Below are 27,214 nucleotides of genomic sequence, written 5' to 3' on the forward strand. Positions count from 1 at the left end.
CCCGCAACTCCCAATGTTTTTAACAGAAGTTGCTTGTCTTTATACCTTCTTCCATATTCTGATAAAATAAGATATAAATCCACTCATGTTCAACATAACAAGAGAAAGCTGTATCAGTGACTGATACTGTCAGAGTGCTCTGGGGACCCAAAACCATAAATAGCTGAAAAAAGGAAGATAAGTGTTTATAGCAGGCTTTACTTTTAAGAGTAATAGGTAGCGTGTTTTAATTACTATACTTACCAGGCATCTTTTCAGTTCTTTCATATTCAAATGGGATTATGACAGTGCACCTCATGGGCATGATATTTGGATTTGAAGAACTAAAATTGTGACTACAGTGGCCCAGCCAATCTAAGGCTCTGTGGGTCTATAACACCAACACCGGAGACCAGTCAGGTTTTCCCCTCCACCACCCTTCTTAGTGGACAGTTAAAAATTCAATAGCTTGGGAAAGAACTGATCACACGCACACAGTTCTCAGTTTCAACCTACAGGTGAGTCCTTGGACATTCAAAAGAGGTAGTGCCCAACTGATCTCTACTATACCTTCTCTATTAACTAAAAACTCTGGGAGGTAGAAAAACTCTGGGATTAGCTCCTTTACGTCAGTCATAGATTCGTAGGATGAGAGACGCCAGGTTGTATTGGTGGAGTGAAAGGTTCTGTCTGGGATGTCAAAACTTTGATCTGCAAAGAAAACCCAAACTGAGTTTGTTACACTGACAGGAGAAAATCATAACACTACCTGCACATTTGACATTTCAAAGAGTCAACTTTACCCATTTCATTCCGTTAATCAAATCTGAGCAGCTAGAGCCTTTGTATCCCAGTTAGAAAGCTGCAGAAGATTTAGACCATTGTGAGGGACATGCATTGTGGGCACAAATATTGTTGGCTTTCCTGAGGAAAGCCTCAACATGGGTCTGCTCTCAAGGTAGGGCATATTTTAGAGATTACCACACGCAATTTCACATTACTGTTGATCGAGAAAAAAGGCACACTCTAGAAGCAACTTCTTGGTTCACAGAGGCTAGTCTCTTGCCAGAGGCAGAACTGGGTGTGTTACAGTGATGGTATGGTTGCACCCCATTCAATTTTTCTTCCATTCCTGCCATCTGTGGGAGCCGAGGGCTTGATCCTACTGGAACTAAACTGCCTGGTCCCTCTTCCCCAGTCAGGCAAGCAACCAGCAGCACCTGACAAATCATATGAGAATCAGCTTGAGCTGAGCCAGGCTGCCTCTTCCAGAGCCGACTCAACAGGTGCTGCCAGCTATTTGCCTGGCTTGGAAAGAGGGGCTGGGCAGCCTGGTTCTGGCAGGACTGGGTTCTCAGCTTGTCCGGTGCTAATGGCTGCTTACTTAACCCAATCCTCCTGGAGTCAGGCTGGCTGCCCCCTCTTAAGCCCAGCTGTCAGTCAGATATACCTGCTGGATCCTGCCAGCACCAGAAGCCAAGGGCCTGATCCTGACTGCATTCCTTTCTCCAAAATCCCCACCATACATTTCCTGTCACAAGTTTATCAGGATGGAGTTGAATTACATTTAAACAAAAATTTCGTACCTTGATAGGCTAAAAACATTTTAGTAAAAGGAGGCAGTCTGACAAGGAAGTGAAGTACAGTTCCACTGTTGGAGTAATGAGAGCCATAGTGGTAAGGTTGCACAGGGGGCATTGGGTCATCCTCTCGAGCTCCTTTACGGTATTCCTCTTCCAAGTACTAGAGAAAGAAACACGTGTGAAGAAGCATAGGTGCCTTTTCTTCTTCAGCCTGCCACTTAACTTTGCCAGAGTTGCTACTACGGGTTAGAGGGAGATAAAACTTTCACACTTCACTGGTGCTACCTCTTGCCAATAAATTTATTTGAAAGAAACAGTTCTGCCTTTCCTTCAATATAAAATTAACTTTTCTACAGAGATAACAACCTACTCTATTTTAAGTGAATATTCTATCCGTTAATTACATCTTAGCAAAATATTAGCTATGGTTTTCTGCAAAGGTACTAAAATGGTTTATCTTATTTTCCATTTGTAGTTGTCTTGTTTGACATGAGTTTAGCTAACTTCATGCTTGCCATCTTTTGTCAGAAATAGATAACTTATGGCTTAGATCAGGCTCTCTTTGCAGCTTTAAAAAAAAACGTAGGAAGCATTATGCAGGAACTAGCATCCAAGATGCTCTATCTGGACCTTTACATCCAAAAACCTAATCTTGGGTGTGGAAAGTTTGAAGGGACAGTGCAAGTTTTCAGAAGGAAAGCTACATTTACTCAATTTTCAGATATGACTTATGAGCCTACGTCATAATTTCAAGAGAAACTGAGGCCCCTGCCAGATGCGCAGGTAAAGGCGCAATGGGATCTGATTTGTGAGCCACTCAATCATATCTTCTGCCATACACCTCTTGCCATGCACGTATGGAGATTGTGGGACTGCTCATCAGATCCTACCATGCCTTATTGCTAGTGCAGGGGGAGCCCAGGATCATGATCACAGGCTCCCCCTGTACCAGAAAGTAGCAAGCTCCTGTGGCTGAGTGCCCCCTCAGCTGATGAGGCTTGCAGCCACTGGGAGCTGGCAGATGACAGGACTCCTAGCTGTAGGGGCTCACCATATGCTCCCATAGCTGGGAATCCCGCCAGCTGATCCAAGTTCCCTGCTGTGGGGACACACCTGACAGCATGTTCAATTAATGTTCCCAGTCCCCAGAAGCATCACAAGGTCAGGTTTTTCCACATACTTTAAAAACAAGCCTTTGCATATATATATGCAGATGAAACTGTAAGGCCCAAATTTTGATGATTCCAGCCCCAAGACATTCTCTATGGACTTTAAAAGGCACCAGGAACAAAATGCTATTTATAGGGTCAACAAAACTATTTAACAGAGACAGCAGGCAGTGTTGGTGGAGTAATATAACAGCAGTAGCTTAAATGATTAGTTCTAGTTTTCCAACTGCATCGATCTTCAATGAAGAAGCACTTACATTTACGGTGCACTTAGTCTAAATGACTAAAGATGTTTGAAGGCAAACATAGCTGTTGTATATTAGTAACATAATTTTTAGATTATGGAAAGCACTGAAATTTACATATACGTTTCTCTAGCTTTTTCGGTCAGTTTCGTATATTAGATGCGATAAGTAACGAATTCAATAACCGTGATATATTAAAAGGGTGCTAAAAAGTGCATTGTGACTTGTAGGATTACGCTGATTTTGTGTTAATATTTTTGGGTACACAGAGACAAAAATATAAAAGGAGAATCCATCCACATTGTGGAGAACATTCACAGGACCTTACACATTGAAAATGAAAATCCCTCAAAACCCAGATTCTCATCTATGGACATGTATTATACAAAGTCTCCCTCTTATTTTGGTTTTAAATATCAGATGCACACATGTAAAAATTTAATATTTTAAAGTACCTTATAGGTATCCACATAACGATCTTCCTTTTCTTTAGACTGTACAGCAATAGGCTTGACTAAGTTTCTGAAACAGAAAAAAAATGAAGAAATGGTAGGATGTCATTAGCAAATTCACTTGGATACAAATTAACCATCATGGAAACTAATACTTTTAGGTTAAAAGCCTAAAAGGACTACAGCAAATCCTAAGAACAGAGCTTTTACTGTATTTTGTTATCTGGCATCCCCCGGGAATGGACACTGGGCCGTGGGCTGAAGAAGTGGCAAGAACTCTGCTCACGGTGGCGACAAAACCCGGAAGTGGTACTTCCGGTTTCGCTTTTGCCGCATCCCTTGGATGCCAGTTAATAGAGTTTTCTGACTAATGAAGTGCCAGTTAACACAGGTTTAGCTGTATCACAAATAGATTAGGGAAATAAGTATTTATGTGAGGTTAGGGGTAATGACAAAATTCATTTATCTACAGACTATGGAAAATGGTCTTCTGGAATGGGCAGCAAGAACTTTGTCATGTGTCCATGCCAATGCACCTCACTGCTGATTTGATGCAGCACCTTTTTAGATTAAGGCCTTGGCTGCATGCAGGAACAGAACTAGTTTTAATGCAAACACATTTTTAAATCAGTTTAGTTTTAAGTAGTACTCATATGGGCACTCTTAAATCTGCTGTCAAGACATTGCTTGTAGCTGGAGAATTAATCATAGACATGCCAAAAAACAAAGTCTTTATGACTCTACAGATTGAAAGTTCAGGATAGTAAATATAGAAGCAGACCTAGAGACTACTGCAATACCAAGTAGGCTTTTAAAGTTAAAACAGGTGAGCCATTTACCTATTACAAGCCACTAATTTACTAGACTAAATATACTTCACAGCAACCTTCCTAATCAAGTTTGCACATAATTTATCACAGTGACGAGAATAGCTTTTTCCAATACAACTAGCTAGCTGAATTACTTGAAAATAAGTAGTTTCACATTTCATATTACCTGTAAACAGATGGATCATTTAGGTCCAAAGTTTCATTGGTGTAGTCAGAAAGGATAAATGGAAACACTGGATATTGCATGAGATCATTAAAGGAACGGCCAGCATGCTTATTTAAATGAGTCAGATATTCAAAATTAGTAATCTGTCCTGTGTACCACAAGTGGGTCAAAGCAGTAATATTTCCATATTCCAAAAGGTTAGGCAGGTTATTCGTTAAGATGTTGTGGTACACATCATCACGGACCTAAAAAGATAGAAATAGTTTTAATAAAGTGACATTTTTTAAATTTAAAAACAACTAAGTCTCCTTTCTATATACAGTAAATTCCTTATTTAGTAAGGTTGTAAAGGCCTGCTGTTGGCAGCACATTAGAAAACGGACACATTTAAAAAGATACTTCTTTGGCTTAGTCTCATTGTTTGAGGGGGGGGTAACATATTTGCAGGCTTGCCAAAAAATTAGCCCCACCCCCTGAGTGGCACTCCAATCCCCTTTCCCCTTCATGATCTGGTGCTTTGCTTTCTGCCCTATCGGCTGTGTGTCCCCTCCCCTGTCTGCTACATGCCACACACACAGGCAGCCTTGTGTCACTTTTGGCATGCATGCTTTAGGCTGGCTACTCCTGTTTTAGATACTGTATCACAGATATATTCTATTTAGACACTTGATGTGACAGACTACAGGGTTTATGGTAATTTTTCTGTGTTAACTGTATTCATGTTGTAATAAAATTGCATGTCTCAGTTTCCCCCTAGCTAATTTATGGCGGGGGGAGGATGCGGAGAGAGTAGGTTAGAGATGGTGAAGTCAAAGTGCCTAGATGCCAACTGAGACAAGATGGACCTCTAACATCAGAGATTTAAATTGCTTTGCTGATGTGTCAACAAAGGTGGGATTGCTGGTGACACCCAAGAGGCTCCAGGACAGCTGAATGAGATAGGTATGGCAATGACTAGAGCAGGCAGGAATAGGAGGCTGAGGCAATCTAAGTAGAGAGACTAGGGAAGCAGCTTTGGGACTTGTGGATGGGCCGGCTGGAAAGGGAATAGCTGAGTAACTTGGGGGTACCCAGGGCTCTGAGGGCTGGATTAGAGACAGATGAGTATTTAACCCTTTGGCTAGGAAAGGGTCTTTTGGTTCTGTGACTTTTGCTCCAATAAACGTCTTTATTGAAAAGGACCTGTCTGTTTTACTTCTCCCCAGTAAGAAGCAGAACTGGAAGCTAGCTCCTTGAGTCAAGGCCAGGGAGGTTTGGAGTCCAAAAAGCCGGGATCTCAATGGGAAGCAGCCATGGCTCCCCTCCTCAGCTCTAGAAGCCACACCTGAGCTGGTTTCAGGGGGTACTCAGAGTACACAGGTTAGAGTGGTTCCAAATAAGCACCCCCCTGGGAGGAGCCTCTGTGCCACCTGGCTGAACCATTAACTCGGTCTGTGGTAGTGCATAAAAAATTCTCATAAGCCTACTCATAGCTTTCTTTAAATTGTGAACTCATGAATACATATATAACACACTGAAGATCTAGCAAAACAACACTATATTACTCTGCATTAATACTGATTTACCTTTGTGTTATCAAAAGCTAAAAGCAAAGTTCTACCATTTGTTAGAAATATTTCCACAGCATTGTCTCTCAACTGCCACCAACGCTTATGAACTTCCTTAATTTCTTCATATGTCCAAGAAAAGGATGCTGGTTCAGTTTCCCCATGAAAACTCTGAAGGGTATAACAGATACAAAGTGATTTGCTAAGTAGACTTAAAACAAACAAACACAAAAGCAAAAAAAACCCAACCCTTTTTCAGTTTTGTCAGGTGTATATTTATACTGTATACTGCAGATGACCAAACCATGGCTTGTGAGCTGCATATGGATCCTGGGCAGTTTAAAGCAGCTACTGAAACATATAATTTAATGACAAATTGTTATTTGACCTGGAGCACTGCATACAGATCAACTCTGGGGCATGCCCTGCAAAAGCTGAGTGTCCTAGAGCTCTCAAGCCATGTCAAGATTTCAGTTTGTAGCAAGGAGGATTAGGAACTTTGGCTACCTTTCCTATGTACTGTAAATTAATTGTCTGAATAAAGTAGTTTAAGATTTTTGGTACTACAAGAGAAAGCTTGAAGAATGCTTATGCAATAAATGTTAAAGAACTAATTGCTGTACAAAAGACTTCATTATAAATGAAATTATCTTATGTTCATCTAGTAGAACTTTTGGTTTTAATTAGTTCCATTTCCATGCAAATAGAAGGTATTGGCAGGGATAAAAGTTAGCTCAAATTTCATTTTAAAGGTAATGAAAGCTTTGTTTCATTACAAGTTTCACATTTCAAAAATAGCATATATTATTACTAGGATGCCTACATTCTGAGATTTTGACCCATGACTAAGATTCCTAACCACTATAGCATAAGTTAATAAACCACCACATACATTAGCCAAAAAGCTTTGTCAAAATATCCTCTAACATACTGTGTTTCTGAACTATTATTAACAAACCATGAATTGGAATCTTAATACAATTTGAATTAAATTAGTCTTATGATGATTGTAAAGTTTGCAAGGTGTTCAGAGTTGCATTTTAGAAAATTTAGAAAAAGGAAATATTACTCACAGAATTTTCAATTGTCTCAGAAGCATTGTCTTGAACAAAATACATTCCACATTTTCCTGCAGAGAGGAAATTTTATATAAAAACAATAACACGGCTGATTTACTGTTAGTAAACTGTAGACAGGACAACCTTTTCCTAGAAATGCATTTAAAAACCTTTTTACAAGTATTTAGTAAATCAAATTAGTGCAGTGTGCAAGCTAGAAAAGGAATGCCAAACTAAGTTATTTTAGTAAGCAGGTGCAACTCCAGTGAAGTAAATATCAGTACAAAGCTGATGACTACTTTATGCTTGGAATGCTTGTGCTAGTAATTTTAGAGAAGTACTAGATGTTTAACTTAAGTATGAGAATGGAACAAAAACTAATTACTCAACTTAAACTGTGATATAATTTAGTGTCTATATAGCCACATGGCAAAGCAAAATCATGCAAAACAACAGTTTATGTACTCTACTATTCATAAACCTTTACTAGGAGTACTATATCTAAGTCAAACAACTGTGCTGATGTTATCAAATGCACACGTATTACATGCCTGGCTGAAAATGGGTTGTATCTGCTTTAGAAAATTCAGAAAGTAACAAATAGGAATTTTTTATTTTTTTTTTAATATAAAACTTATATATAACAAATTATAAATAGAATGCATATACAAATTACATGTAACATTTTTTCTAAATACTCTAGAATGCATTAAATCTACTTTAAATAATAAAGAGTAGAGAAGTTTAGTCAACCATTGAAACAATTTCACTTACCTAACAACAATTCACCGGCTGTCTCTCGAGATGGTGCCACACTAATGCATCTTCGATTAACTCTGAAATAGACATGAACAATAGCACCACTTCCACTTTTTATAATTTCTAGTGTATATCTAACATTAGCTGCTTCAAATATTACAAGTACATTAAGTGGGACAAACACAAAATTCAGTCACTTGTTGATATTTGATAAAAATACTAACAAGATTCAATACAATAGTTTTTACGGTTATTTCCAAAAAAGTGAATCACCAAGTCTGTACCACCAGTCACTGCATGTAGGGCCAAAACTTCAAAATGGTAGCTACCATTTTCACAGAAAAGTCAGAATTAGAAGTGAAAAACTTTGTAAACACACTACAATCTTTCATTATTCTACTAAACTTTCTGCTTTGAACAAGTAGACACACACAAAGTGATATATGTGCATAAATATTTCCTTGTTAAAATATCATATTGAAGTTTCTCTCATGGCTGCCTGCCACAAACAGAAGGGTCAAAAATGTTTTTTTGGGAAAGTCTTTTTTTCTTGTTCAATGCTTACCTTATATGCTCACTTGCTGCTTTGTCTTTGACAGTGGAAGAGTGAGAGGAATGAGTTTTGTCTTCAAATAAGTAAGACAATGGGGGTTTGATTACCTCTATTAAAAAAGAAAAAACAAGTTAAAAATAGTCACTTGCTTTCATAAAAATTCAGTCAGACTTAACATTAAAGATAACTTTACCTTCCTGTTTCTGCCTGTCTGGGAGAAGGTATTTATTTGGTATGGTCAAATAGCACCTCTGCAAACGGCGTCTCTCTCTATTTGGGCCTTCTGTTGGATCCAGTTGCCAAGATGTTGGATAGTAGACAGGGTCATACCAAAGTGCTCTGAAAATTGAAATATTTTAGCTTTTAAGATGCCCAGTTAATGTATCTGTTGTACAACTTTTCAATTCAAAATAGTTAAAATATAACTGCTAAAAACAGATATATATTTCAAATAGTGCTTACAAAATGTTCGGGCCCCACTCCAACTCATGGCACTTTACACATCGTGTCTTGAGTTAGAGCAAAAGACAAGAGAGACTGTCCAGTGGAAAAAGCACAGTGGGTGTGTCTACACATTTATTAATGCGCTTTAGGTAATGTACATTAAATCTAGTATATCCACTGTAAGGTACTAGAAAAATGTGGATTAGCCTATTTTAATGGGCATTAGCTGAAGAGCATGGTTTTTTGTGACGCTTTAATGTGCATTAAGATAGGCTAATGTGCATTTAAAGTCCACATGTGTCTAGTGAACCCTGTCTAATACGGAGTCTATAAAAGCCAAAACCTGCTCAAGTTGGAAAGTTTGTATAGTCCCAACCTGCTTTATAGGAATTGTGTACATGTGATCTGCATAAACTGAAACCATCTATCATAGAACAGGAAAGAAAATTTGGGATCCATTTCTAGAATCATCCTGTACACTACAGAAAGTAACTACCTATTTTGTGCAAGGCGTGAGCACGAGGCAAAGAGAGCGGCTAAGCAGCAGAGAGCGCTGAGCAGAAGGGCTGGGAAGTTTCCCCTATGAGGCAGAAACCTGTCCAAGCCAGAACTTTTTCACAGTCCCATGCAATTTTGTCTTAGACTGGTTTCACTGTGCTACCAAGATGATGCTGTGAAGTTTCATACTACATAAAGATTTAATATTGTTAATTTTTAAATAGATCTTAAATAGTTGGTTTGTAATAGCAGCATGCGGTACTTTAGTTGAAGTTCTATATTTCCTTATGTGGTTTAATTCATTCTGTACCACAAATAAAAAGATGCAGTTTACACCAGACATTTATCGTAGGCCTATAGTATTCTTGTACTTTTGGTACTCTCTCTCTCTCAGACAAAAATGACCATTTCTTCTTCTCTTCCCCCCAGTATGTACACCAAAATTTACCTGGCAAATTGTCTAATTATTTAAAAATCTAGAAGTGTCATTTGATTGTCTGCTTAAAATATACAGGAAAACAGAATCATTTTACAAATCTTAAAAAGAGTTGAACTATTTTGGAAGAACAAATCATATTAACCTACTCCTGCTTTCAGCAGCATCTAGAGGCAATTTTAATTGACAACAACACTCTTGACTCAGAAATGAATATAGATTATAGAATACATACTTAAAGTCAGCAATACAAATTTACAATGAAAGTCACTTACCTATCATGTGTAAGCTGTTGAACAAGTTCCTGCCAGTGTCTACTGGCACTTAAGTCTGCCTTATATATACCCCTAATATGCTGAATCACCTTCTTTCTTTCCATCCCTTGAGAGAGAGAGACTGTTTGGGTGATGTCTGCAGCTATTTTGGAAATATCTTTTGACTTTGCATCCAGCCGTTGAAAGAGACTAAAGGAAAAAAGGGTAATATGGACCAGATTATAAAATGTTTAACAAACACTTTGAAAATTGAAGACAAACATGTGAGAAATGTTTGTGAAGTGCAGTTAGTTCTGCTCTCAGTACCTGGGGTTCCCATTATGGTAGGCTCACTACAGTCATGCCCTCAGGACTAGGGACAGACATTCAAAAACCCTGAGCCTGAACTGATTCATTCTTTGAAGGTTAGTTTAACCTGCAAAGCTTGAACTGATTTGGAGGTGGATAGACATTCCCTTTCTGTTCCAGAAATGCGGCACATGCCTGCAGTGGCTCAGGCTAGAAGCTGGGGGGGCACTAGAGTAGCCCTCCCTTTCCTCCTAGGGTACTGAGTTGGGGGGGGGCGTGGCCAGGCCCCAGCAAGACCCTCTGACTAGGGAGGGATTCCTCCCCTTGCTGGTCAGCAAGGGAGCCAACAGAGATTTACACAGCATTGAGTTACACAGCAGGGAGTTACACAGGGAGCATTTATCACCCCTTCAGCAAAACAAAAGGTTCTCTCATTAGTTCAAGCTCTTCTTAAACTACTATTTCCAAGGAAGGAACAGAGGGACATTACCAGCTACCTGTTGATTAGGTCCAAAGAGCTCTAAGCAGATACTGTCCTGTCTGCCTTTATCCTGTCTCCCACAGAACAGACTGTAGCCAGCATGTGGTATATTAGCTAATGCTGAGAGGTATCTGTGTAAGGTAGGAAAAGAGCTGATGTCATTGGGTGCTCTCCTGCACCTCAGCCTTCACAGTCCCTAGGCAACATCCACTACAAGAACTGGAGATCCTTGTGCCCTCTACCACAACTGGAGAGATACCAGGGACTGAGGGGTGGGTGGGGCTGGAAAGCGTTGCAATCCTGGGTGTAGCAGTGAGAACACTTCCATAGGTGTGGGGGCCAGGGGAGTGAGGGAAATAGAGTGGATCCTGCCTATAGCAGGGCTCCAAGCTCCTCAAGTCCTGGAAGCCCCAGTGTATTCTAGGCACCGCTGACACTGCTGTTTCTGGCATGTGGGGGTGAGGAGCAGGGGCAGCAGTGTCTAGGGTATAGGGACTTGATGCAGCAGTGGCGGCAGCTAGGTGCAGTAACCAGCACTAGGAGAGCCAGAAGGCTGTCAGTCAGCCTGTTAGACTCTCTCTCCAGCTCTCCCCGCCTTCCCCTCCCAGGAAAAAGAACTGAGCATAGTGGGATTCTGGAGGACCCTGGGTCTTCCTATTCCCATGCAGATGTAACAGGAAGTGAAGTGCTTCAAAGAACGCAACCCATTTCAAGAGCAAGTATTTTGGAGTGCTTCAAAGGGATGTATGTCTAGTCTTCTGAAGAGTAGCAAAGGAGTTTAAAATGCTTTAATGTTGCATCTGTCCACATCTTCAGTAATGAAATTGCTTTCCTTATCCTATACAAAAAGTATCGAATATGGCCATTAAAAGAAAAAATAAATCAAACCAGCTATATGCAAAGAAAAATTCTGAAGAACATACATAAACCAGAACATAACATGACTGAAGATCTTGCTAAAAAATTAAAAACACTCTGAAGTGTGAATTGCAGTCTACTTGAGTGACAGCCTAAATTCTCAAAATCATCCTAAACTGTAATTTTGAAATATTTCTCTGGAATGAGTGTTCCCGACTGCTCTGGTCCTTTAAACTTGATTAAGAGCCAGAGTGGTAAAATAAATCTCACTGCAGAGCACTAGAACTCAGTGAAAGAAGCAGGATTTGTTGGATACTATCTTATTGGACCAACTCTGTTTGGCAGAGATGTTAAAACAAGCTTTTGGGCTTCTTGCATATTCCATAGATAGTCATGGCTACAATACTACTAACTCAGTATTTCAGGTCTGCCATAGGTCTGGCTTCCAGGAGAGTGTGGTTAGGATGAACACACAACAGTTTTATTGGTTTCACTTATGGGCATCACTGCCAGTAGGCAACTTGGGCAGTGCTATAAAAAACAGACAGGTGGGAGGATTTAGAGTTTAGGAATGTTTATATTATGCCTGTATCCTCCCTCCCCTTTTCCCTGCCCCACAAATAACTTAGAAGTAGGCTTGAGAGTAATGAGAGGAGGTACAGAGGTGTCTTCAAGACTTTGTTTACTCCTGGATGGCAAGTTCTGCACTACATCTTGGAAGAACAGCCCAGAATCACATTCCACATGCTTAAAGGTTACAATTTCATTTTTGCAGGCAGCATATATTTCATGCACTTTCAATACTTATTTTCTTATCTGACCAACTCCTCTGGGCTACATTTGGCAATCAGTGAATGAATTCGTGAATGCTTGGGACAAGGCTGTACTCCCCTTCTACCAAGAGAGAGTTCCATTAAGATGTACTCATGGCTCTCCACAAAGAAAAAGAAAGAACGTTCAAGCTAAACTGAAATATGGATCATCTGGTTGCAAGACTTTCATGCAGAGAATCTGAAATATTTAAAATTCTCAAGTTGGTGATCAGTTAATTCAAAAGATAGCAAGTCAATTCACTAAATTTAGGCATAGAATAGATTCATACACCAATATGTTATGATTTGATAGTTGAAGGAAACTTGACCCCCAGTCACAGAACATGTAGGGCAAGCTCCAAAAATACAGAAGAATGATCAAAAGCTCTCCTTTTGTATTAACTGGAAAAAAAAAAAATCACAAAAGAAAAACAAATCTATCTTAAGTATTTACTTCTGGGCAGATCTACATGTAGTATTTTGGGAGTTACTGACTTTTAGCAGTACTACAAGTTCTTTGATATGTCAATTCCCTCAACTACACACTTTACTTACCTACATGCCATATGATTTTTGCATGAGAACATCCTTTTGTTGATTAAGTCTTTGGACACACTGAGTATATAAAAATCTTAAGATTATTTTTAAAAATGTATGCTACTGCAAACTACATGATGGACTGATATTAAGCATTCATCCATATAAAATTTTCTACAGTTTTAATCAAGTTCATGACTTATCCATGCATGGTTTCTTATCTGGGACAGTGGAGGCCAACCTTCTTGGTAGGTATGCCACAAATTATCTCAATTTTCCTGGAGAGCTACTCCAATCTCTCTCTTACCTGCTCTGCTTTTTTTTCCCCCTTGTCCAATTTGTTGCTTTGCTTTCTGTTTCTGCCCTACCTGGTGCTGTCTTACTTGTCTGCTCCCTAATCTGCTGCATGTCACACACACAGGCTGCCTGTACCACTGTGGCAACTGTGCTGCAGGTTGGCCACTCCTCATCTAGGAATTCATTAAACAAATCTTGTCTGACAAGACTGACCTCAAGCCGACTTAAGATTTCACAACTGTATGTAGGAGCTGTCTTGCTGATGTGCAACAGGACTTGCAAGGCAGCTTTTGCCTGGCTAACATTTTTACACATGAGATAAAGAGCTTTTTAGTTTGGCCAAACATGCTTGGGCATGTAAGATATATTTCAGACACGAAATGGGAAAAACAGCTAAATGATTTTATGAGTACTGCAAAGATCCCATTAGTCTATCACAAGAGACTTAAAATTAAGTTATATCAATCAGCAGGAATCTACAAAGCTTATAAGAGTTTACAAAATGGTAAGACAAATATAGCAGAGTAGTGGGTTAATCATGTCCAATTACAATGACATATGCCATACTCTTAATTACAAGGTTCACATGTAGAGAAAACCATTGTGACAAATACAATAGTTAGCTTTTAATTGAAAAGAACAAATTTACTTAGGGTTTTTTTTGCTTTTAAAACTGTACTAAATACACAATGTATGCTCTGAAATTTAAATAATACTGTTTTAAAATTAGTGAAAGCTATCAGAATGTGTATATCTACAATCAAGCCATTTTAATTACAGTGTAATAAACTTTCCATTTTGTTAATCTTGAACACTTCTATAAAGTATATGTGGCATTTTGCAATGAGCTGTGTGGAACAAAGAACTCTTACAAAGATCTTACAGCCCTTTTAATAAAGGCACATACTTTTGCCGATTGTTAGTCATAGTCTTCTCCCAAGCAGCTTTGTTCACACCTTCTTCTGCCTCGTACTTCTTTTGATCCTGAAAGAAAGAGGGTTATTTTAAAACTAAAAAAAGTATAGATTTTTGCTCGCTTAGTCAGCTTGTATTCTATACCAGACTTATTAAAACACTGCATCTAAAACAAATGAAACAAACGGCTGCTCTCAAAGAAAGGTCTGCCCACTCATGTCTTCTCGTCTCACCTATTAAAGTGATTTAAACCACACAGCATTAGTTTTCTGTTTTAGGAACGCTCCCCTACCAAGACAGAAAAGTTTAAGTGGTTCATGTTTTGAAAATTACCATAAACCACTATAAACTGGCTTGCTTTTTTTCTTAATTGAAAGCTATCTAAAACAACATAATGAAGGCTGATATTTTTTTTTTTTAAGTAATACTTCTTTACCCATACCTCTTTCATAGCTTTGATGATGTCTGGTTTTAGTGGTGCAGTGGAAGGAATGCTTTTATACCCACAAGATTTCAATGCATCTAAAAATATTCTTGATGATTCTTGTTCTTCTTCCGTCAATTCACCCTTGTGATCATGCATTAATTCATACAAATAGAGGGCTAATTTAGGCCCATGCTAGAGGAGAATAAGAAAATAGTTATTATCAATATTGGACAACAGAACCCTAAGCACTCACTTAAAAAGCTATATGTTTTTACTGAATTATTTTTTCTAGTGCAGGTCTTCTCTGCTTATTTTGGTGCTATTTCTGGATTTCCCCCCTCTTAAATTGCTGAAATCCCAAGAAATATGGAGAAAACTAGTTTTTTGTATTAACAGACAAAAATCATGGGCAGAAAAGCCTCCAGAGTTTAACTCTTAAATAAAGGCAAATTTCCTAAGCATGGCTGAGGCCCTTAGAAAGCTAAATGAGAATTTCTTGTCACATATTTGCAGTGTTCAGTTTTGCTTCTTTAGGGCCTTGTGCTTATTTCAGGACATGGGTACCAGAGATCTCAAGTTTTACTTGCCCAAGATTTTGGCACTTGCACAACTGGCCATAGTCAGAACTGAAAGGAAAAAAGTGTGAGTGAGTAAACTTTCTGTATTCAGCATAGGGGCTCCCAACAAAAGCCATCATTGCTGAATTAGTTTTCTCCCTGCTTCCTTAAACTTTACTGGGATCTTATATCCACACTGGAAACCTCACACATGATCAGAAACACATAAAAGTTTGTTGATCCTTGATGACCTTCCCTCCTTTATTTTAGAGACTCTCAGTTCTACTATGGCTCAGTAGCTGGGATATAGACATATTTCCTCAAAAACACCATTCTAAATGGATGTCATTTCAGATTCAGCCTTCAGCCTGTTAACAATTACATTCAGTGAAACATCAAATATGGAAACTGTGACAACGTAGCCAAAGGAACTTTTCACTCTTGTCAAACCTGGAAATGTAACAGTATTTCCAGCCATACGGTATATACACCATTAATTCCAAATCCCGCTTTAAGAAAATCTTCAGAAGAGAGTTTAGAACGATACTGATTGAAAACTACCTTTAAGAAAATGTATAATTTAAATCATGGTTTCATGCATTCAGTTTTTAAGAATTCCAGTAAATTCAGTTCAAACACCAGCATAAGCTATCTTTATGCATTTTCTTAGGCCATATCTATCTTGTCCCTTCTTTTTTCAGATTACCTTCAACACCCTTATCCAAATTCTACAATACTGAAATTAATAAACTCGCCTGTCAGTAATATCCTCATTTTCTGCAGAGACATATTTGAACATGAAACAGCAAAAAATAAAACAATTTTGTAATGTAAAACAGAAGTTTGTGTTCAAGAGTTACAAGGCTTTTTTATGCTTAAGAATAGTTGCTCTGCTTACGTGTAAAGTTGGACTCAGACAGTCTCGCAAAATCTCCTGGTGGTTTGTTTCACACACTATGTCCAAAGCTAATTTTCTTTCCTGCAAGGGTCTTGCTGGGGACAAAACATTCACGAGGAGTCTTCCAAGTTGCGTACGGAAGGTATCTTTACATGACCAGAGGACTCTCTTCCACTGGTGCCTGGGAGTGCTCATTCTGCTCGTACTCTAAACCGAGAAGAGATCTTTTTTTCCTCCCAGTAACAGGATTTTTCCTGATCATTTTATACAATAGCATAACATCAAAAGTTCAGTCAGAAGCTTCCAAAAGCAAAAAGAAACAGGAAAGAATACAGAAGATTTGGAAGAAAATCTGATTGAAGGAACAAGTTTCAAATTACTGACTATTCTACGAGTCAAGGTGACCCTTCAAAGGAGAAAGGTGGGATCTGTGCCAGTTATGGCAAAAACAACCTAAAGTTTTCTTCCTTCTTTCCAAATATCAGAAATCTAGCTTGAGGATCAGGATGTTTCATCTAGTAAAGGTGGTTTCATTAGCGGCCAAAGGCACAAAAAGACCCAGTGAGGAGATTTTCATGAAGACAACTTAAAGTAGTTCACCTTAACCATCAAACACAAACATTATGAATAATAGACTCTGTAAAAAGCAGACTTTTGTCATGGTGCTGGAAGAAACCAACATTTCCAAGACCTCTGAAAATGTCCTCTGTCAAATCTGGCCTTCTGAGGCTTTGTTATTCTCAATGTTTCTAAAGTTAAAAAACAAACAACTTTGCTTCTATGTAAATCAAAGCAACAAAAAAAAACCCCCAATGCTATTTTTATTTAATTTGTTGCAAGTCACTTCTGAATGACCTGATCAGCATGAAAAGGTAGACTGCAGGTAGCTGGAAGGGATGCATTAAAAAAAAGCAAAACAAAAAAACCCAAAGATACACACACGCCCTAAACACAGCTATTTGTAGGTGTCCAAAAATCCTACTCTTAAGGCTTGTTGCTAATAGGGGCCAAACAAGGATTCCCTTTGCTCCCATGAATACTAACTGACTTCTGGGGAATTTTTTCACCTTCCCCTGAAGCATTAGGACTAGAATAGATTGATTTTTTTCTTCTGATTGGGGTACACCGATTGGCCTGACAGTACTTAGAAAACTCAGGGTTCCTGATTGGTGGATATTGCTCTTCTGTTCAGGGCCATTCTAAATGACTGGATTTGACGTTAGGAGGGAATTTTTCTTTTAGGTCATATTGGCACAGACTGTAGGCAGTTTTTTCTTCATCTGTAGCATACCGCATGAAGCAAAAAGAGATATCGAATGTCAGGATGCATTCTTTTAAATAACTACTTAGTGACATGGAAATTATATGCACCTTTTCTAAAACCTGGGATGCATCTTGAAATGCAGTAACCACAGTATTTATGAATAGGAACAAATGTATGCCGAAGAACTTTTCATAATGGATGTGCCTTAAGAAATGTAATATAATATGGAAATGCTGTCCTGTTACTTACAATAGATACTTTGATCCCCTCAATTAGTATTTTAATCATTTCTTTCAGAAAAGGATTTGTATTGTTAGGCAGCTCTCGTTGCTCTTCCTCTTCAGATGCTTCCAAATGAGATGCTGAAAGTCTGCTTTGGATTGTGGTTTCCGGTGCACCCAGTACATAAAGGCAATCCTGAGTAGATTCTTAAATTTTAAAAAGCACAAATAGAGCAATTTCATCTTAGACCATTCTAACCGTGCTGTTCTTGTAATTAAACCTATTCAGCTGTATAATACAGTACATATATGAACATTCATTAGTTTGTAGATAAAGCTAAACAAGTCACTCATCTAGGCTCAATATTTAGGGCTAAAAAATAAATAAAGCTCAATTCTGTAGGTGTTCCACATACACAACTCGCATATGTTTGAAGTTTCACAGAGTACAAAAAGAACATGAGACCCTTATTAATGAATATTCAAGAAATTTACAGAAACATAAAAAACAAATGACTAATAGCAGTAGGCCATATGCACTAGATTTCCGATTCTAAGGTTCCTTAATGCATGTTAATGCAATAATGTAGTTCTTAATCTTAAGCAGTTCAATGCAACTTGGAAATCAGACTGCTCAATTTTGCCAGCAGGCCAGATCCTTGCTGGTGGGAACAGGGCTGTCACTTCTGAAGACCCTGCTTTTCCACTGATTGGAACAGTGAACCTTTCAGTCAACCCTGAGGGACAGGGAGAAAGAAAGTGGCTGGCCATACTAGGAAGCCCCAAAAGATTATTACAATTAAGTGGAGGCACTAGGACCTGAAAGGCCTGAGTAAACTGCTGACTGGGTACAGGGAGTGCCTGGATATAGGGACATGTAGAGAAGGGGTGTCAAAATCCTTTGCTCCAACAGGCTGGATCTGGATCCACTGCATGGCCTGATTTCAGAACCCAGGGGGATGAACACCACTACTGCTGAGACATGCTTTTACCCTGTTGCTGATTTTAGTTGCCAAGAGCAACAAGATATCCCATATTTGGCTGTAGGCCAGGGGTGGGCAAAATATGGCCCGCGGGCCGGATTTGGCCTACCAAGCACTTCCTTCTGGCCCGTGGAGCCCCTTCAAAACCCAGGTAATGGCGGCTGCCTCTCTAAAAGCTTCCAGCGGCACCTCAGGCTGTTTACTTGGGGTCTGGTTGCAAGGCAACCAACCCTGACCTCAGCCTGCCCCAGCTGGCCCTGCCCCACCCTGGCTCAGGCCACATTTACAGCTTGAGAGGGGCAGGGGGGCTGGCCCAGAACCTGTGGCACTGGTGAGAGGAAGGAGTGTCTGGGCTAGCTTCTGCTTTGCTGCACGGGACGGGAAAGGGCCCTGTCCTCAGGTAAGCCCAGGAAAGTGGCTGCTGGGCAGGCTTTCCCCATGCTGTGCTATGCCACGTCACTCAGGCTGTGCGGGGTTGGGCTGGGCTGGCACTGGGGAGGGGAAGCAGCAGCTGGGCTGCAACTCCAACCCAGTCAGCACCAGGGAGGAGAAAGTGGTGGAGCCGTGCGCCACTTGGGATGGGACGAGCCGGGCCAGAGCGGCAGGGGCTCAGCCGCACTTTGCCCCTACCTGTGCTGGTCAGTCCCATGGCTCTGCTGCTGCTTCTGCTGGCCAGTGCCAACCCGGCCAGGCTCCTCCCGTCTCCAGTAGCATGTGGGAAGCCGGCTTCAGCTGTATGCTGCTCCAGATGGGATGGACCCAGCCGGGTTGGCACCGGCTAGGAAAAGCGGCATGCAGCTAAAGCCGGCTTCCCATGTGCTGCCGGGGACAGGACCCCAGCTGGGTCTGCACCAGCCGGCAGAAGCGATGGCAGAGCCGCGTGCCACTCAGGATGGGATGAGCCCAGCTGCATTTCCCCCCTACCTGCGCTGGTCAGTCCCGAGCAGCACACGGCTCCGCCGCCGCTTCTCCTGGCTGGCGCAGACCCGGCCGCGGTCCTCCTGTCCCTGGCAGCACACGGGAAGCTGATGTCAGCTGCATGACGCTTTTCCTGGCCGGTGCCAATCTGGCGGGGCCCGTCCCACCTGGAGCAGCATGTGGTTGAAGCCAGTTTCCCATGTGCTGCTGGGAATGGGGCCTGGCTGGGTTGGCACTGGCCAGCAAAAGTGGCGGCGCATCCTCCTGCCTTTTGGGACCAGCTGGTGCAGGTAAGGGGAAAGTGCAGCAGCACATGGGGAAGTCACCACTTGATAGGGGATGGGATGGGTTGGTCTGGCTGCACTGGGGAGGGAAAAAACTGTGGCTAAGCCCTCTGTGGCTTGGGACAGGAGGGGTCCTACAGCACTGGTGGGTGCCATGCTGGTGAGGGGACCTGGGCCTGGGCTGGCTTCTGTTGTACCACAGGGGGAGGGGGGGCAGGCTGGGATGGGTCAGGACCAGGTCATGCTGACACCAGTGATGGGTGGGGAGGTTGGCCAGCTTTTGATGCCTGGGGCCCGACAGGGTGGGTCAGGTTCCAAGGCCACCTCTCCAAAAGGAGTACTTCCAGGGGAGGGACGTCCGGTGGCAAAGGTCAGGGGTTATGGAGTGGGCAACTGAAGGGGTGGGGCTACCCATGTAGCCCTTGACAGCTCGCCAAAACTCATCAAGCGGCCCTCTGCCTGAAATAATTGCCCTCCCCTGCTGTAGGCAATGGTTTGGGGGGAGAGGGTAGAGAAGGAAGCCATGGGAAAGTAGTAGTGATGGGGTTCTGGAGCCATATCAACACAGCAGCTCCAGGACCCATGCTTGACAAGCCCTGCAGGCCACAGTTTAACCATTCACAGGTCATATGCAGCCACAGGGCATCAGTTGAACCCCCGATGTTGAGGATTGGGGAAGGACTTTATAGGCTGTAAGCAGATGCTGCATTTCTCCTCCAAGAAAGCCTTTTGTCTCTGTGCCCTACAGAAGTTCAGATTCATTGTCCTGCTTCGAGTACTTGTGAAACATGCCAGATTAAGTGTGCTAACAGTTCCCCCACATCCCAATCCTGGTGTGACTCTATAAGGTTACTCTGGGTCATTCCAGGGACAAGCTTGTCAGGCTGTCTGCTTTCCCTAGCTACCTGTTGGAAGAAGGTACCTAACTGGAGGAGTAGTAACGCAGCTCGGAAAGGCTACCGTGTATAAGTGACTGTGTTCCTCCTATTGTGACCCAGGTCAAATAAACTGGTTTACACCCATACAGTAATATTCTCAGACTTGTTCTATTAAAAAATCTCATATAGCTGAAGAGTCTTGGTAAATGAAATAGATGGGTACAGACAGAATGAAATTGAATCCAATCCAATTGTCGAGGATTTAATTCATGAAGCAGAAGCCAAACACTGATGATAGCAGGAAAGATTTGGAAAAAACACAAAAAACACCTATTAATCCAAATGAATCATAAATTTGGAAAAACTCCTGCTCTCTGTTCCTTCAAACTTACAATGAACCACTAAGAGAACATGAATCATTTTTTTAATGCAACAAAATGCTGGCACTGTCAATGCAAGTATGAATATAAAGTAATTTTTTTGTTCCTACCTAGATAAATGAGCCTGTTAACAGCTAGAACAGTTAGTCTCTGTAACCTCTGTACAAACTCAGTTTCAGTAGCTCTGACTGGATTCTCTTGGCTCATTCTCCGCTGTATCATCATATTGAGTTCATCACTTGCTACTGAACGCATTTTCATCAGCAGCGTATCAGACTGAGCAATGGAAAGTTTTCTGGAACCTGAGGCAGAAATATTAATATCAGTCTAAGGAAAAAGTCACATGTCATTTGTAAGTTAGATTCATCAACAGTTTACATTCAGAAAGTTGCTGTTAGAAAGAAAGATAACTGAAATACATTAGTTTAAAGGGAATTGGAATGCCAGAGTTGTCAGGGTTTTGGGTTTGTTTGTTTGTTTGTTTAATGTAAATGTGAATTTTTTCCGGTTGAAAATAACATACATATGAAATCAAAGAAATAGTAATATGTAATCCAGTAAAGAGTTTACAACAAAGCTGTAAAGACATCTTTTAAAAAAAACCCTGTAATTTCGCATTTTAGATTATATAAAAACTGATGCAGTTAAAAAAAAATGTTCACAGTACAAAATAGATTCTGAATTATCACTGTTTTGTTACCTTGCTCTTAACAGCATCAATATATTACAATATCATATTATTTGTTCTTACTCTAGCATGCTGTTAGGAAAATAGTTTCTAGCCATATGAACTGAGAATTAGCAAGGCATATTAACAGCTCAAACACACTGGGTGCATACTGATCTATCAACACTATTTTGATAGATGCACTTTTACCAAGCTAATCTTGCAGAAACATTTTTTGAGAAATGTTTTTTTAGGATGCATTGGTAGACATCACTATCGCCCTTACTGCACCTGCTGCTGGAAGGAATGTATATGAAGTGGATCCGGTGAGAAACTGTAGGGGCAGTTCCAGATTTAACAAACTGAAGGAGGGGGACTCCAGAAACTGACCATACAAATAGACATGTTGTCTTGGTAGATGAGGAATAATGGAATCTTTCATTGCAATTGAACCTTGTTTTAAACAATTAACAAAAAATATAGCTGATGAGTTGTCTCAAGTTAAGTCTTACACATATATAAATGACAGCCTTGATTTAGGAAAACATTTTCCAGACAGAAGAATCCCAAAACAACATATAAAATGATCACTTAAACTGATTATGTCCCTCATCCCATGCCAGAAGCTTCTGCTAAAATGGTTTGACTATGTTTCTAGAAACACGATTAATATGGGCAAAATATATTTTCTTTATTTTTCTTCATTGATTTGGAAACTGGACCTACAACTTGACAACAGGGATATCACCCACCATCAGGTGTGTGTCTTTTTCTATTTTAATGAAATTTTTCTTCTAAATCAGTTTGCATATGCTCAATAGAGACAGAATTTGGCAGATAAAATGATCAAGAGTCAATCTTCAATGAGCATGTGCCATTCTTGGCTGTAGGAGCAAAGCAGTACTTTTACTGCAATTGTTCCTCTGATCAGCCAGGGGCTGCTGTAGTGTTGGCAGAGGAACTGAGCAATTCTCTCCAGCTCAGTGCTCTCTCTATTGGTGGGTGAATGAAAGAGAAGTTACCTAATAAGAAAGCAAAGAACAGAAAAAATGAGTGAGGGCATAGAGTATGACAGAAGCAGAGTAGGCCAGAAACTGAGGATCCAGGCAAGATAGGTTTATAAGCCCTAGGAGCAAACTCTATCAGGATCTGGAAAGTGAACCCTGGGGTCCTTGCTACAATCCTCTATCAACAAGTAGCTAGGAAACTCTGAAAAGGCATAAATCTCATACCCCAGGTGCTTGATCCAGAAGGTAACATCCTACCAAATGCTACTTCAAAAGTGAAAAGAGCACTTCCTGTGCAGTGGATTTAAAAAGTCCAAACACTGTTGGTGAACCACATTGCTGATAAGCCTAAACCAAAAAAAACTTCTGGTGGAGGCGAAGGTGGCCGCAGAATCTAGGAAGTTGCACATTCAAGTTCCTGTAGATTAAATACTTCTAAAAGTATTTTAAAACGTTAGGGCTGCAGAAGTTTCACACTCCAAAGGTTAAGAAATGTCAGCGTTATAGAACACCCTTGTGAATAAGCACTACGAAACAGTCTTTAAATATATAACCATTTGGTCCTGTGTGGAAAAAGATTTGATCATTTAATTAAGACTAATTGCAATACAATATTGACAGGGGTCTGAATTAATGTTATATTCCAAGCTATTTTGACTTTTCCTATTTTTTCAGTGTGAGATTCCAAAAACTTAACATAGGTTCCTCCCACCTCCCCACACCTACTACACTGTATGTAGGGAACAACCTCATGACTTAGGATTCTGTTTAAAGCAGGGCTGAATACAGTTTCTGGAATGATATAGTATAAAGTGATTGGAATGCAGAAAATGTTATTGCAATCTATTCCCTCTCCAACACACAAATGATACCTTTTCTATAAAAATAGTACAAGTTTCCCCACTACCCTGAAGCTTGTATTGGACTTTTAAAATGATTTTTTCATATTTGGATTAAATTTCCAAATAAGATGCACCTAATTTCCAATGCTGTTTTTTGCTAAGCTATAAATATCTTAGTTATGAAAAGCTTCCCAAGTAAGAGATGTATAAACATATAAACAATATATTACGAGACAGTCACAGAAAAAAAAACTATTGCCTAAATATCAACTTAGATAAATGTCATTAACTCTATTCCAAGGAAGGGCAGAGCAATTCCAAAAACAAAAATCACAACACACTATAATACTGCCACTCACCAGCAATGCTTTTACGTTTCTGTAACATTGCATGATGGCAGGTAGCAGGTAAATGCAGAGAGTTGGCCTGTTCCTGAGAATCTTGGTTTGCTGTAGTTTTTATTAATTCAATAGCTGCATGAAGAACTCTGAACTGCAGCGTAATTGCCATATCTATAAAATGAATAATAAACGTGAACTTTTCCTGAAGGTAACTACATAAGTAACCCAAATGTTAGCATGTTCTCTATCCATATTTCTGTGAAGTATTACAAAGTATCTGAGACGCTAGTGACTTTTAATGAATCTTGATGCTGATATTTTAAGGAGTCTTCAAAAAAGAGACATTTAAAAATATATATAGTTATAATTTTCCCTTATATCTGTAAAATGAAAGGCTATGCATTTTTGGATGCTAAGAAAGTGATCTACAAAAATTGGCCCGATATCACGTGTGCGCCGTAGTATTCAAACCAAAGCATTCAAAACAATTTCAAAACAAAGAGGAAATAAACCAAGACAGAATCCTCAAGACTAAAATCTGGTCGTTTACTTAATTTTTATTTATTTTTTTGTGAGAAAATAGAACTCCCTGAGTATTTCATTTTAGTACATCAAAAGTAGTAAAAAGTTGCTCAGGGTGCAAGTAGAATTTCAGTTACTGCTCATCTGAATTAGCAGTAAATAACTGCAAACCACAAGACAGATTCCTAACTATCCCCCATACAACTATAATTTCAGGTCCATACCAGAAAAACAAAATCAATTTTGTGACTGGAGTATCCACTTCGAAATTTTACTGTTATCTTACTCTCCCCTCCCTTACCTACCACAAGATCTGAGAAAAAAAAGGCAAAAGAGATCCTGACTTACTTTGTGTCCTCTCATTGTTACTATTTTGAAGATGTCCCAATAACACAAGAAGATCTTCAACAACACGAAAGTACTGAGATCCTGAGGAACTGCAGGCATGGATTGTGACTGCAACTAGTAACTGTTGAATATTGCATGCAAGTAGCTTGTAGTCATTCAAGGGAATGCTGTAAATAAAGTCAGTTTTAGTTATTACAACTAGAACCATTTAAGTGATAGACAACATGACTATAGAAAATGATATTCGTATAAGTGACTTACATATTTGTTACAAAATCAAGTACTTTTCATTCATTCCCAAATACTACTAAAGACTAGAAAAACCCCACATATTACAAACAAGTAACTGTAACTAGTTTTATAGTTCCTGAAAAAGTTGACTAGCCAAAGGGAAAAAATAGCCTCAATAGCCAAAGCAAAATTTGGAAAATAGTCCAACAGTACATGAAGTTGACAAATATCTTGAAAAGTTTCAGACTATACAATAAACTTCTGATGCTTAAGGCTTTTGATCTGTTAAATTCACAGAATCAGAAGTCTACAGAATATGCTGAAGTTCATATTTAAAACTCTTAAAATTGTTTTTAGAACAAGTCTGAAGTTTTATAAATAAAACACTTACTTGTGTTCCAGTCCATTGAGTGCTGCTAATGTATTACATAGTACATACAACAAACCATTATCAAGCAGCATGTCTGCCACTTTAGAGCAGGAATTTATAATTTGCAGCAGAAGACAGAAGGAATTATGCAGCAGTACATTATCATACAGAGAGTTTTCTATAAGTCCCAAAACAGGAATGATGCACCATTTCTGAAAAAGTCCAGCATTTTTCACATCTTCCAGATCAAATCTATTAGAACAGATGTAAAATAAGAAATATACTATGTCTTTAAGGATTATCACAACATCGATATCAAGTAGAGTCTATACAAACAAACATTGATGTCTTGGCAAAGGGATAGGAACAATTTCCATGGTCATTTCATATTAATGGCAGTACCATTGTTAAATGCAGTAACAATTACATAAAGTGAAAAACATTTACAGAGAATGAGACCCCTTAAAAAGGAATTTCAAACTTGATTTTTAAAATAACTTTTGTTCCATTAAGAAAGTACAGTGTAAATCTAAATTTCAACTTCTATTAAAAACCTACTGGCACAGTAAGTTATTACTCAACCCATTTCCAGTAATAAATATTGGAACTGGCAGGGACACTTATAAAATAAAATATGGCCTTGCTTTAATAAAATAATACACTGACCAAGAGGAGGCTTTGATGCACTGGATCCATTATGACTGAAAAAAATAAATTAAATCTGGGAAAGAAATCTCTTGTTTGGCTTGTGGCATTGAAGCGAACAACATCACTACAGTCCTTGTCTATTGCATAATGGATAAGGAGATTGGATCATTCTTATAAAAGGTATCATTTGTACCACATCACCACAAAGATTTGATTAAGCAACACAGCAGAATGCTAATGTGTCTTGCAGCCATGAGAGCTGTCTTTGGGTCCTCCTTTCTTTAATTCCTTTTGGAGAGAAGTCCTCTTTCCTTGGGGGAGTTGGGGAGAGGGGTCAGAGAGATGAGGGGGAGGCTGCTGTATGAAAACTGGTATTTTTAAAAGCTTCTTGTAAGAAAGCAATGCGAGGTATACATAGAAACTACTGGGTGAGAGGTATACATAGAAGGTAACTATGGTTTCCATACTTCTATGGAAGGCAACTGAAGTAAGAGCTTTTTGCCAATTGTGGGCACTTGACTATGCCACATAGAGACCCTCTAATTCTGTTAAGATCTTCGTAAACATTGTGGAGCCTAACTGACCAAAAAGAGAGAAAGGCCACCCACCCCTTTAGCAGAACAGCCTGCTTGAAAAGTGATTTCCTTTCCTGACTACCAGCAGGGTCCCCTCTTCTTCCAGTAGAAAGAAAAAAAAAGTACTAAAGGTTGTGAGTTTGTTTCTAAAAAAAAACAAAACCTGGGCATTTGGATTTAATTAAGACCAGGGTAGCTGCTAGGACTGAAATCTTTACCAACTAGTTATCACAGCTTTGTAGCCTAATATAAGTCCACAAAGTAGTACTGGAGGGGCTAAATTGATTATGGTAAATGCCAAGGATGCTGGAGTCTTCGCAAGTGAGCATGCATATGGGATACCACCCAATCCTGAAAAAAAGATGCGAGTGAAGCAGGTTTCAGCGATTAGGGCTGCACGAAGCTTCATTCGCTGATTTGATTCAGCAGAGATTTGGTCCAATTCAGTGGCCAAATCTCTGAATCAAATCAGGAGACCCTTTAATTTCTCCATATTGAATCGGAGCCCTCTGAATCTATTTGGAGAGATTCGGAAAGATATGACAATTCGAACATAAACACATCTTTAAATATTTTTTCCACATACCTCAAGGTACCAGGTGACTTGTGAATGCCAAGATGCTGGGGCAGATGGAGCGTTCTACAGTAGTGCAGGGGGGTCCCCAGCGTGT

General features: G+C 39.7%; 1 protein-coding gene across 6 annotated transcripts in view; it reads right to left on the reverse strand.

Annotated features, from left to right (window-relative positions):
* LYST (lysosomal trafficking regulator) overlaps nucleotides 1-27,214 on the reverse strand; it is a 122,378-nt gene that overhangs the window by 18,357 nt on the left and 76,807 nt on the right. For all 6 annotated transcript variants that reach the window (XM_006258179.4, XM_019479826.2, XM_019479821.2 and 3 more), the window contains 18 exons: nucleotides 25,342-25,572; nucleotides 24,720-24,886; nucleotides 23,868-24,020; nucleotides 21,103-21,294; nucleotides 17,578-17,756; nucleotides 16,065-16,271; nucleotides 14,625-14,801; nucleotides 14,175-14,251; nucleotides 9,995-10,183; nucleotides 8,535-8,680; nucleotides 8,354-8,450; nucleotides 7,804-7,865; nucleotides 7,045-7,100; nucleotides 5,990-6,142; nucleotides 4,425-4,669; nucleotides 3,432-3,498; nucleotides 1,566-1,722; nucleotides 550-690 (listed from right to left, as the gene is read on the reverse strand). In XM_006258179.4, the coding sequence (XP_006258241.2) occupies nucleotides 550-690; nucleotides 1,566-1,722; nucleotides 3,432-3,498; nucleotides 4,425-4,669; nucleotides 5,990-6,142; nucleotides 7,045-7,100; nucleotides 7,804-7,865; nucleotides 8,354-8,450; nucleotides 8,535-8,680; nucleotides 9,995-10,183; nucleotides 14,175-14,251; nucleotides 14,625-14,801; nucleotides 16,065-16,271; nucleotides 17,578-17,756; nucleotides 21,103-21,294; nucleotides 23,868-24,020; nucleotides 24,720-24,886; nucleotides 25,342-25,572 (2,696 nt within the window). The remainder of the gene's footprint in view (nucleotides 1-549; nucleotides 691-1,565; nucleotides 1,723-3,431; nucleotides 3,499-4,424; nucleotides 4,670-5,989; nucleotides 6,143-7,044; nucleotides 7,101-7,803; nucleotides 7,866-8,353; nucleotides 8,451-8,534; nucleotides 8,681-9,994; nucleotides 10,184-14,174; nucleotides 14,252-14,624; nucleotides 14,802-16,064; nucleotides 16,272-17,577; nucleotides 17,757-21,102; nucleotides 21,295-23,867; nucleotides 24,021-24,719; nucleotides 24,887-25,341; nucleotides 25,573-27,214) is intronic.

The sequence above is a fragment of the Alligator mississippiensis genome, chromosome 1, assembly GCF_030867095.1.
Source record: "Alligator mississippiensis isolate rAllMis1 chromosome 1, rAllMis1, whole genome shotgun sequence".
NCBI lineage: Eukaryota > Metazoa > Chordata > Crocodylia > Alligatoridae > Alligator > Alligator mississippiensis.